Raw genomic sequence first — 12,790 nt, forward strand, 5'->3', positions numbered from 1 at the left:
TATGGGCGACGATTATTTTTTTGTAGCTAACTATGCATGTGACGTCATGACATGTTGGTAGATCTTTTTTATTTTTTATTTTTGCGCGCACGCGCCCGCGAAAGGCCTGGTGCGTTGGCGACGCGTCCCGACGCGTGACGTCACCAAAAATAACTCGCATGCCTGTTGAATGCAGCGGCTTCACAATGCAATCACTCAGATCGACTTCACTTCACTTGAAATCGAGCTAGCTGAGAGTGAGAGAGAGGGATGCTGGATGCTGAACTTTTACTTCTTCCCCTTGTCAACTCAACGCTTGCGTTTGTTTGTTCATCGCAGAAACCTAGGTCTAATCTATAGATTTGAAGTCATTTCCCATTCCAATGAGGTATTCTGAGAGGATTTATCAAAGCAATGTGGGAGCGAAGAGCGGAGCCAGCAGCTGAACATTGTATAAATTCCTGTCGCTGTCTCAGTGATGGGTTTTTCAAGATCTGAAGATGTGCAGGCCCGTTCGAATGTAGTTCCTCTGGTATGTTGTTGACATACTTCTTTCTCAGTCTTGGCCCCACGCTTCCCCTAAGGCGACGACTTTGTGTTCTCTGTAATTGTTTCAGTTCGACATAAGGAACCTTCGGTGGAGGCGTTACACAAATTCTCAATTGTCGTCAGGTTGCAACATCTCCAGTAGAGACAGTTTTGTAAAAAGCCTAGCAGCAGCTGAGCGTCGTCACATCATCTCTGCTTGCACCACTGAGAATGATGATTCCCGAGGTGGTAGTGCGGAAGATGGTTCTTCTCGCGCCTCGTCCAGGTGCTTGTGGATCTTTTGGTTTGGTGATGAGCCAATATTGAAGGATGTTCTTTCAGACGATTTGAGAGGTGAGAGTAGTAATCATGCATTGTTTCTGAAAAAGCCCCACCTGAAAGAACACTTGATTTTTTCATTAATTTATTCAAACATTTCCAATGTTTTGTTCTCCCCTGTTCTCCCTGGGCCTTGTTGGTACTCTATTACTAGAAACGGAGGTGGGGTGCTGGGAACGTGGTGTCAGCACTCAGTGTGTGAGAGTACTCTGTGATGCACTCAAGGCCTATGTTGAAAGGTGAGTCTGGAGATTTGTCAAGCGAGATGTGTCTTTTAACCTCTTTAGCACGACGCTACCTGAGCGCGCCCCACGACAACACCTGTAAAAGTCGCATTTTCCCATGAAAGTACTAGCTGCTCAAGGATCGATAACTTTACCTTCCCTTGGACGAATTCCACGATCTTGAGCTTCCTGGAAAGGTCTTGAGACGAGTGACAAACTGGTGTCAAACCTAGCTCGGAACGAAACCAAAACCCCGTGCTACAGTCTGGCAAACTTCATCCACGCGCTCGACAGACTTGAGCACGGCCAAGACTAACCAAGCTCAAATATTCAGCTGCCATTTCGGTCTCCTTGCTCGTATCGAGCTCAAATTTTTTGTGAGGACTCACGGGATCCACTACCATCATTTGAATCTTGTTTCCATGGCAGCAGGTAGCGCACAAATGATCCATGATGTAAAATACGCGTTCTGCAGACTGCGCAAAAAAATCGAGTTGAAATTTGCCGTGTCGAGTCGCATATCTCAACAACCGGTGGTCGCATCGCTTCGGCGATTGTTTCTATCGCCAGCTGAGAGTTTTCTCTTGCAGATACATGTTTCGATTGTGAGAATCGACCAAGTATTGAGTGAGTTACGATAGTTTGAACAAGTCACTATGGACTCAACACGGACCCCACGACTATGAGATGCAGGTTCACTGTACAGTGTACAGCGCGCGTCGTACTAGTACACGACTATGAGATGCAGGTTCACTGTACAGTGTACAGCGCGCGTCGTACTAGTACGACGGCCGTGGGGCATGCAACTCATGTGCGTCGTACTAGTACGACGCTCGCGCTAAAGGGGTTAAACAATCGCCTCTCTTCATCTCTACCTGTTGATGTCTTTATTTATGCTCTTTTTTAATTGAGTAACTGACTGAGTACCTGTACGATGCAGTAGATATACTTCGGGGTACACAGGTTTGCCCGCTGCCGCTTTCTCGATGTAGAGATGAACTTGCATTTTGCGGATTGTAGCGAATTATGTTATCAGAAGTGTAGCAGTATGGAACTGTGGTCTGTGGGTCATGTGGCATTGAAGTCTCACATCCCTTGACTGATCGGTATGGTCGTGCAGTGGTTGCCTGGCTCCCGTGATGTGACACTGTGCTGTTGCACCTCTGGATAGGGAATGTGCATACGACTGCGCACTTTCGGGGGTGTCGATGTACATGCACTCCTGATGCGTACCTACCGGTATCTGTGAACTACTAGTATACTCCTACTGTGTCCATCAAGGATCGATATAGTGCACTAGTACGAAGAGTACATAACCCCCAAGAGTGTGCAACACCAGCTATGGGGTCTGCGACGGCAGAACTTCACATGAACCCGTACACATTATTTGCACTCTGTGCATGATTGATACAGGGTTGTACGCAACCCAGCTTTGGGTACAACTCTCTTGTGGTCACTTTGCACTGTTTGCCAGTGTAACCTTTTGAACCATGTCACGTGATGTTAAGTTCTGCCGTCGCAGCACTACGTAGAGGTTGTGCAGGCAGTTGCACACTCTTGGGGGTTATGTACTCTTGCTAGTACCTATTGCATGCTGTGCCCATCATGTATCCGGTGCTACCTTGTCACCGCACACAGTCCATACTGGTTGGTGAAACTTGTGTGACACAGACTCAAGTTCATAGACTCAGTGCATCACGGGAGTACCGCACTGAACCTCGGAGTTCCGGCCGCCTTTCACACCGGGCAAAGTGGTCTGATTTCCGAGGTGGTCTGATTTGTGAAATCCGACCAAATCAACAAAGCACAGTTGTGTTCAGTGCACAGGCTAGTGGCCGCAGTGCTAAGGCTGCGCACTCCCACAGCTGATGTAATTCATTAGACAGGCTAATGTCCACAGTGCTAAGGCTGCGCAGCCACGCGGCTACTGTAAGTCAACAAATATTCGGCGCATATTTATTTTTGGCTATTTTCGGCCTGGTCATGTTTGGCCGAAAATTTGTTGCGGCCGAAATCTTGTTTTCCTATGTTCAGTGTGACAGTGTATACAGGCGGCAGCATAACAGGCCGAAAATTTGTGCGAGGCCGACAGGTTTTAGCCCTGGGAGGCCGAAATTTGAAATGTGCCGACAATTTGTAGACTTAGTAGTATATTCTTGAGGCTGTCTGCGGAAGCTGTACTGGTATATGTATGCGGATGTTCTATCATCAGCTGTCAGACTCTTTTATTTGTTGGAACTTGAGTGCTAAAATAAGTTACAATTACCTATACACACCTTTGTTATCCATGCATTTGTAGATGAAGTTTCCCATTTCATCTTCTGTTGGGATTGAATCTGAATGAGTGAATTGCCTGCGGGTGTTGTTCGCACATGCAAGCGCATGTGTGTGTATGTGTGTGTGTGTGTGTGTGTGTGTGTGTGTGTGTGTGTGTGTGTGTGTGCGCGTGCATGCGTGTCTGTGTGTACTATAGGTCACTGTTGACGGTGAAAGGAGACATACGCCTTGGCAAGTACATTGCGACTGGACTACGGAACCGTGAATATGGGTGAGTAGTGAGTAGTGATGTAACTATTCCTGTCTTCACCGTCATTTTTTACCTTTGTGTCGAGCATGACCTGCATGACCGCCTCCCTTTGCTGGCAAACGAGAATTCAGCTAAATGATGGCTGTCGTACTAATTATGCGCTCACACATTTGCTGGCGCTGTGAATGCTGTTCTTGTCGCCGCTGTTGTTTCACAGTAACTCCATCGTGTTGTTATCGCTTCAAGTGTTCCTGATGGGCACCTACTACTTGTCTTTGCTGGTGGATGTACTACAAGCATGCACACCGTTGCAACCAGTCACCTCCGCAGCTTTATTGGCGGCCAGCGCTTCTGCAGATGGTTTGCCAGGTGAGCTATGCCATTAGCTCATGTGAACATTGTGGGCAAGTGATTGGGATTTCCCGTAGCACAGTTCTCACAAGGCCAAGGAGGGACAGTCTTATTTTCCCAAGTCACATGTTGCCCCCCTTTTCAAACTTTCGAGAAAAAAGGTTTGGGTGCACGTGCGAAGGCTGAAATAGTTGTTAGTTATGGCGGTGCTGCGTGCCGAAGGTCGGTGACCCAGTTGTCTTGACTGCACGTCAGCTGCCAGCTCAGAGGGGTCCGCTGGCAGTGACAGTCCAAGTGAGCCGAGCGAGCCCCAGTCGAATCCTGAAGGCACTGTGTCACTCGGATGTGATTTCTACCCGTGCCGCTCACATTTTTACAATTCGTTTTTTGTGTGTCTCTGCTGGTGTGTATGCCATGTGGTCTGTCTGTATGGCTGCCTGTATGTCCATGGGCCTGCGTGACAATTCTTATGTATCACGCTCAGTACGCCTAAGTCCGTCGGGTTTGCCTGCCCGTCTGCACGGCGCGTCAGTGCAGTCAGATCGTCGCAGTCTCAAGTGCTTAGAGACGTGGAGGTCGTTCTACCCGGTACCGAACTGCTCACCGGACGTCAACAATGTTGTAGACATATCCATAGCTGGTATCCATATGACCTATCCCACGGCGCTGGTATTGCTCACGACCGGTGCTCTTGATAAGCATGTTGACGAGTCCACGCTGCCACTGTCTGACCTGACAGCACTATGCCCGGCAGCAGTGCCTGCTGCCTCGGCTGCATACGAGTATGGCGTTCGGCACACTGCCACCCACGAACTAGCTACTGTCGATCGATTAGCTAATCGACTTCACTCGGACATGGTCTACACTGGCTCGAAACAAAGACGGAGAAGGTACGTGTTTATACATTATTTGTGTGTGTGCGGGGGGGGGGGGGGGGGGGGGGCATTAGGGAGGTTTCGCTTTACGTAATTCTATTTGAAAATAACATAGTAACTGCATGTAACTTTTATACGTAAAGATCTGCGCCGGTGCGTTTCACTCTACCTGGTTACTCCGCTACTGCTAAGCATGCATATGCATTGTTGCTTTGGAGACGCGTTGGCTGCATGCACCCACCGCATGCACCACGAGCCGAAACCACGTTCTTCCATGTGATGTGCACCTTGCGTTTCGTACCGCTTGAACGTTGCCATGGATAGAAGCGGAAAATTCGAAAAAAATATTTCAAAAAGTCCTACGGAGGGCCGAACGTAGGAAAGAGCTTTCCTACGGAAATCCGTAGAGAGATTCACGTATGAAATCTGCCCTCGCTCCCCAGTGCATACAACATAGGGATTTTCATAGGTAATTATGGACAGTACTGCAATCACATACTGTAAAGTCCTGCATACATGTTGGGCATATTCATTTAGGGAGCAGAATTGAGGGCCAGACTTCCATTCAAACCAGACGTGTTTCTATGTGTGTCAACGCAAACCCCGGTTTTATTATACCTAATGCATGTGTGTGTTCAAGATCGGAATTGTATTCAAAACAGTCATCTGTTGTTGGTATTGCTGCTGTTGTGGTTGTGGTTGTGGTTGTTATTGTTGTGGTTGTTGTTGTTGTTGTGGTTGTTGTTGTTGCTGTCTTCATTCTCACAATGGTGTTGGTATTGTGCTGCACTGTGTATTCAGCTGTGTCGCTGCAGGTTCTACTACTGGTAATACTCTCCTACCCTCCTCAACACCAGCGGCACAAGCGTCAAGCCCTGCAGGCTTGGACTCCGGCAAAAGACCAGCAAACCGCCAGTCCTTCACGCGGCGTCTAGACAAGAGAAGCAGACAGCGGACATCGTCCAACCCTGGCCTCGCATTTGTCAAACCTACGTCCGGGTCAGCTTCAGGAGCAGTAACGTCTGACTCGCATCTTGGTCTTCCAGGCAGTTGCTTCCAGTTTCCGACTGCAAGTAAATCCAATGTTGCCGGTGGTGGTGGTGGTGTCGCTGCTTCTATTGTGGCAGCTGTAAACTGTCCTTCACGACCAGCTTCACGGCTGTCATGTCGTTTCTCGTCTGCTGCCAGTTCTACAATACCGTCACCGTTCTTGGCTGCGGCAGGTGCAGCTCAGAAAGAGGTAAGCTGAAGCAATACTTTGACATCACATTGTGCTGGCGTATTGTGTTGCCGCCTGTTGCTTTTATTGTTGTTTCTACGTACTCCTTTTTTTGTTTGTGTACTGTAAATATACAAATTTTCGGCAGCTATTTAATTTCGGCTATATTCGGCACCGACCCAAAACGCCTAAATTAAAACGCCGATGAAATTTTTCACAGCATCTGTCGCACTATACCATGCCCTCTACCCCGCGCCGAAAATAAATCGCCGCCGAAATGTCAAAAATCGTGAAGTGCCGAAATTTTGTATATTTACTGTACCTGCTTGTCGCTACTAGTAGTCTTTGGGGCGGTTGCTTGTATTGTACGTAGCGTGTGGGTAGCTACTTGCTACTTCAAAGCTTTGAACTACCGCATTTGTCCTTACGTGCGTGCGTGCGTGTGTGTCTGCGTGTGTGTGTGTGTGTGTGTGTGTATGTGTGTATGTGTATACCCGTATGTGTATGCGTGTGTGCCTGGTGTTGCTGTTCTATTTATTTGTAGGTTGATGTGGTTGCCCTTATAGAGAAAGCTGCTCAAGGATCTCCCTCAGCAGCGGTTGCAGCAGCAACAGTGCCATCTTCACAGCAGCAAGGCAGCTCATCCCTGCCTGTAGCTACTGTTGCTGCTGCTGCTGCTGCAGCTACATTGTCACCAGCAGTAGATGGCAGTCTTGCTCATGTTCCATCGCTGTTTGCAGGTAGTACTCTAAGACGGCATGATGATCGAGTAGCAACCATTGCTTCTCCTACATCCAACATCCCCACTTCAGTTGAACGTCAGCCATTTGAGTCACCTGCTGCTTCCAATCTCCGACCACCGCCATCTGCTGCCTCGTGTACTAGTCGAGAATTGAGTAGCGATGTGCAAACTCCTCGACCACCAACACCTCAGTCATCACATGCAGCAATAGCGGCGAAGCTGGTCGGTCTGTATAAACTGCCAGCTGTCAATGACGTGGCAGTCAATCATCTCTCTCCCTGGTTTGTCGACGTATCTGGTGTTGATGGCAAGTTACCCGTGCCCTCTATTCTCACCAGCACCGCAGCTTCGCACAGGTATGTCTCAGTATGTCTCATGCTGTTAGTAGTGTGTGCTGCTGCTGCTGTAATTGGGGAAGAAGCCACTTTCACGGGCAGAAAACCAAGAGGCACAAAGAACTCAAGACATAACAGTAGAGCAACTGCTACTGATGATGTCCTGATGCTGTTGATGCTGCTGCAGCTATTGCTACTACTGCTGTAGGCAATGCTGCTGCTGCTGCTGATACTGGCATAATTGCTGAAACCATTGCTGCATGTGCTGCTGCTACTGCAGGTGCTGCTGCTGCCAAAGCCGCTGTCCCCATTGCTGGTATTTTTGCCGTTCCTTTCTACTGCTGCTGTTGACAATTTTGTCCTGTAGCTGTTCCGCAGTTCTGCCAGTGCAGACGTTCTTATTCCAGTGTACATCTTGCTGTGTGTTTGAGGAGGTACAGGCACTGTCTCACACTTGCAGCAGGTATGATCATATATGTGTGTGTGTGTGTGTGTGTGTGTGTGTGTGTGTGTATGTGTGTGTGTGTGTGTGTGTATGTGTGTGTGTGTGTTCTTGCTGTTGCTGTACTATTGCAGTGGTGCCGGCGGTGTCTCAACGCATGCCAGTCTAACAGCAATCGCCATGACTTCGTTGTGTCAGCTAGTCTCTGATCAAATCCTGACACCACCCAGTGATGAGGATCGAACAGGTCACAACCCCGTCGATAGTCCTAGTATGGTTACTAGTACTGCTGCTAGTGGCTCAGCTGCAAGTACTGGCGCTCTGTCTGTCGCTGGTGCGCATCCTGTAGCAAATGTGGCTGACAGCAGCAGCAGCAACAGCAGTACGATAGTAAACACTTCCACACATCACGCAGCAACTCTCTGGGCGTCCAGACCAACAGCTGGAGCTGCAGAGACTAGTGTTGCTGGGACTGGGATTGCAGCGACATCTTTAGCTAGTAGCCGCAGCAGTACAGCAGCAGGGCCTCATGGTCCTGTCCCAATTGCAACGAAGAAAGAAGACTGCAAAGACTACACGCAAATCGAGAGTATCACAATCTCACGCAACGATTTTGAGCAGATGTTCTCTGACGAATCGGGAGATGAGGAATCTACCCCGGCAGCTGCTACTGCTGCAGCCGCTGCTGCTGTAGTTGCTGCAATGGAGGCAGATGACAGAGGTGCCGGAGGGGAGGTAGGCTGTCTGTTATCAGGCCTGGAGTTGTGCACTATTAGTGAGTTTTGCCGCACGGTAAAACGTACCAAAGTACTTATGGAAACCTCGCCACGGTACGGTATCAAGTTTCACACAGATTTTTCATACCGTTTTCCGTGTAAAGCGCGCTTCACATGGACTGGTCTCTGTGTGAAAACTGAGCGGACAGAGTACATGTGGCGGGGAGTTTGAGCATGCTGCGCACAGCAGAACATTTCGGTACAGAGAAGCAGTTCCCTATTGGATTACGTGTGTTAGTGTTTGTTCGGTGTATTGAAGTTTTAGGTATGAAACCGACGCACCGAAAGTACCGAAAATAAAAGTACACCGGAAATTTGTGAAATTACAGTACTACAGTCCATTTCAAAACTATAGACGCGTACCTAGGCAAAAACCGTTATGCCAGCATCTATACCACATAAAATCTGTGATCACTTTGTGCATAAATTTTTCCAAATTGGGCGTCTGTTATCCAATCCTTTAGAAATTATATGAGAGTAATTGTGGAGCGATCCTGAGCAATATTCCGAAAACTATTCTCAAAAAGTTCCAGCCAAATTTGAAATATTTCAAAAACCCTACGCGTCTATAGTTTTGAAATGCACTGTAGTAACTCGCTTATGTTGCAGTGGTATTGGTACTTGTTGTGCCTCATGTTGCCTTTGGTGCGTGCGTCTGTGTTCGTGTTTCGGTTCGTGTCTGCGTGCGTGCTTGTGTTCTTGGTTCTTGATTGTCACTGTTCAGAAAACGCCCTTTAAGCCAGGCAGTATTCCTCAGTCTGGGTTCGAGTCGTCAGCTCAACGGCCACCCTCGCTAACAACGGACAGGAGTTTCTCCGGCGTCTCCATGGTAGCAGCGGTGGGAGCTTCAGCTGGACCATCACTGGTGGAGGACTGTGAGCTGGGCAGAATGTTTCCAACTCCGCCCTCTACGTCAACTGCGGACTCGTCAGTGACGACTACTGCTGCTGGCAGTGCTAATTCTCTCCCTGGTGCTATTCTGCCTGGTGGTAGTGTACTCTCCGCACCGGGGTATTACGCTGTGGGCAGTGCTTCTGCAGGGGCAACGTCTCCAGGTGTGCCTCATTTCCAAGGAAGCCAATACTACTCGCTTAGTGGTGGTGGTAGCAGCAGCTATACGTCCACTGCTTACATGGACACCAGCCAACAACATCAACTCAATGAACAGCAACAACAACAACAACACCAGCAACATCAGCAGCAGCAGCAGGTCAGTGGCTCATGTGGTGTTCACTTTTACTACAGTGCTGCTCAACGAAGTCCAGTAGTGTCACTCAAGTTTGCGCCTTGCCATTTCGCAGCCCGGTGTTCGCAGGTCTAGGGTTGCGCAACGCCCGGCGCGTACTTGAGTGACGCGGTGACTGGATTTCATTGATCAGTACTGTACTTGTCATTCAGTTTGATGGATAGTTGCTGCTACTGCTGCACTTGAAATTCAACCCCGACTTCCACCAATCTGTGCACTGCACCGACCTGCTTGCTCTGTGCATGTGTGTTTGCCAATGCATACCGCAGTTCATACATACTCTTTTATGGCAATGCGCCGTCGACGCAAGAAAGGTGTTGTGCGCGGCAAGAAATCCATAGACCTTATTCGATAAACGTCACAGTCACGTGAACCGGGGTCCCGGGAACCAGGGAGTGGCAAGAGATCTGCTCTCAGTGCACAGTGGACTCTGTGTGCGAACATAGGAGTAGATAAATACCGGTATTTTACTACTCTTTTGTACGAAATGGGCCTTTCTTGCCACTCGTTTCTCGTACGCGTGCCCTAGCTTATGACAAATCCCTGGAGGCGAGTCCAAAAATCACGTTATCGAATAAGGTCTATAGCTGTCAAAACTGTCTTTGGTAGACTTTTCACCTTTCATGATCTAATCAGCTTTGTGCATGTATTGGCGATGCGAGGCCACAGGCAGTGCTGTTTTGTGTTTTGTGTTCAATCAAGTGGATTACATCTTGAAAGATGACGTAACTGAAAACTCGCTGTGACGAGAGTTTTGTAAAAGGTTCCACAGCTTTCCTCTACCTGTAATTCTGCTGCTTCTGTGTGTTGCCGCTGCTGCTGTTTGCTGTTTGCGGCTTTTCCAATGCAGATGCTGCAGCAGCAGCGTCTGTCTGGTCTGACCTCACCACCGACGTCATCGGGGTCTGATTTTGTGGAGAGTGTAGCACTGAAGATGTATGCTACTGTATCTCTACCCAGTCAAGTGGATGATGACTTCAATAGTAGTAGTAGTACTGGTACTACTGTGGCGGTCGACAGTGCAACCAAGGGCAGCAGCAGCAGCAGTCTTCTTGCCAAGTCTAGACTCTACGTCTATCAGGTAACTTGCTGTTGCCTTCTATGCCCTGTTTGTCTATGCCCTGTTTGTCTATGCCCTGTTTGTCTATGCCCTGTTGGTCTATGCCCTGTTGGTCTATGCCCTGTTTTTCTATGGCCTGCTTGTCTATGGCCTGCTTGTCTATGGCCTGCTTGTAGTAGACTACTACGTAGTATGATCTACTTGCGTGGTGTGCTGCTGCTGCTGCTGTGCGGGACCTGTGGTGCAGCTTAACTTCTCCATGTGTGTTGACTTACATAGTCTGTAGCCCTGTAGGGCCTGGCTCTACTCTCCTACAGTAGTAGTGGGCTGTAGATGTTATTAAAAAGGGCTAGAAACGGAGACCTCTTTGTCGCCGTCTGTTGTCAATGATGTACTGAATTGTGGCTAGTTCAGTTGAGATCTACTTGTTGGTTTGAGATAATTTGTAATGATTATTGGCATGACATGAATTGGTGTTGTTCTTTCTCAGTTTCTGGTTCACTTCTGTCTGACTGTGACATTGGTGTATCGCTTCCAAGAACAACGAAAATAACAGTGTGAGATGTGTGCATGCACATGTGTATTCGTATGTATGGGTGTGTGCGTGTGTCTGTCTGTTTATCGGTCTGTCTGTCTGCTTTTCTGCTCGCCTGTCTGTCTGTCTGTCTGTCTGTCGGCCTGTCTGATTTTCTGCTGTCTGCCTGCCTTCCTTTCTCTTGCTACTGTTGCCGTTACAGGCCAAACATCATTCTAACGAACAAACTATTGACGATGCGAGCTCCACTACAATGTAAGCATTACATGCTTCCTATTTAATTAGTGGTTTTTATTTAACCCTTTACCGTTTTAGGTATTTGTACAGCAAAAACCGACCGTCATTGTTCATGCCGTAACTTTTTTATTTTTCACTTTTATTATGTACAAAATGGGGTGATTCTGAAAGTAAAAACCCTCAGGAATGCGATGCAACAACTTTCAAGTCCAGAAAACGAACACAGATTTCACAATTTAGCACTAATAATTATTTGGATTTATTGCCGATCGGGCAAACTGTTGCAATATGCAATAAATCAGATCCTTGCACTGGAGTGGCTGCCTCAGGTAAGTGGATACCAGGTTCGTTCTCTGGGTGGAATGCAGGAGTGTTACCAGTCACAGCGGTGTCAGCATTGTCCCAAGTATTGCAAATATCGACTAGTGCAGGTTGCACCGCTGGCTGTACATAGTACCTGTGCACCACGACCTCTACCGTGACGACGGCCTACCCACGGCCGAGTCCTCTCTCTCTCTGCCACGTCCCCTTCCACCATTAGTGGCACTCATCTCAGCGACACTGTCGTCGTCTGTGACATCCATGTCACTCTCACTGGCGCTGCTTTCACTCGCCATGTCATCATCGCGGTCGTCGTCAGAATAAATATTTTCAACAGGATTGTCTGGCTCCACAAACTCATCTTCGCTGGATGAGGCAGCGACAGAGTCGTCAGGAAGGGTCTCCAGAAGCGAAAGAGCTTGCTCCGCGTCCATGGCTTGCACAGCAGGGCAGACAGTCGTGAGGCCAGCTCAAGCAAAAGTCGAAATAATCTGCAGGCAATACCAAAAGTTGCAGGGTACGCACTTTTCCCAAAGCGCATTTTTCGAGTCGCGATTTTCGCCATTTTTTGTATTGCATCACACAAAAAAATTGTCGGCATCCTCTGCCCGTACAACTTGGCTACCAGTAGGGAAAATCCCAGCTCTCTGCGGTGAACCAGTCCAGCGTTGTGCGCATAGAAGTCATCGACCGCGAGCGGTCGAAATTTGTACGTACAAACGGTAAAAGGTTAACCCTTTCAGGGTCACAGTGCATTTACTACGTCTGGGCACTGTGATTCAGTGCATCAGTACAATTGTGGAGATAGCAACAAACAAATTGTCACAACATTATTGTTTCCCAACGGATTTTCACAATTTATGGCTTATTGGAAAGCTCCTTTCCTGCTCGTCATCTTCCACGTGCTTTCAGAGCATACAGCACCCCAAGAACGCCCCTAGCCTCGCCAACAGTGTTCCTATCATGCTCCAGTTTGGCATCAAGACCACGCTCAACTATTTCCTTTGGTTTGGGGCTCATAAGATTCGGTAACAGACATGCTATGTGCTAACAC

General features: G+C 48.3%; 1 protein-coding gene across 2 annotated transcripts in view; it reads left to right on the top strand.

The window, feature by feature from the left end:
• Positions 1–212: 212 nt before the first annotated feature.
• The window catches only part of LOC135828914 (uncharacterized), a 30,009-nt gene continuing 17,431 nt past the window's right edge, over positions 213–12,790 (top strand). For both annotated transcript variants that reach the window (XM_065341347.1, XM_065341348.1), the window contains exons 1-12: positions 213–511; positions 597–861; positions 1,001–1,085; positions 3,544–3,618; positions 3,815–3,966; positions 4,433–4,838; positions 5,625–6,063; positions 6,587–7,140; positions 7,696–8,296; positions 9,062–9,547; positions 10,434–10,664; positions 11,381–11,433. In XM_065341347.1, coding sequence (XP_065197419.1) covers positions 458–511; positions 597–861; positions 1,001–1,085; positions 3,544–3,618; positions 3,815–3,966; positions 4,433–4,838; positions 5,625–6,063; positions 6,587–7,140; positions 7,696–8,296; positions 9,062–9,547; positions 10,434–10,664; positions 11,381–11,433 — 3,401 coding nt within the window. In that variant the 5' untranslated portion in view covers positions 213–457. The remainder of the gene's footprint in view (positions 512–596; positions 862–1,000; positions 1,086–3,543; positions 3,619–3,814; positions 3,967–4,432; positions 4,839–5,624; positions 6,064–6,586; positions 7,141–7,695; positions 8,297–9,061; positions 9,548–10,433; positions 10,665–11,380; positions 11,434–12,790) is intronic.

The sequence above is a fragment of the Sycon ciliatum genome, chromosome 12, assembly GCF_964019385.1.
Source record: "Sycon ciliatum chromosome 12, ocSycCili1.1, whole genome shotgun sequence".
In the NCBI taxonomy this organism is placed as follows: domain Eukaryota; kingdom Metazoa; phylum Porifera; class Calcarea; order Leucosolenida; family Sycettidae; genus Sycon; species Sycon ciliatum.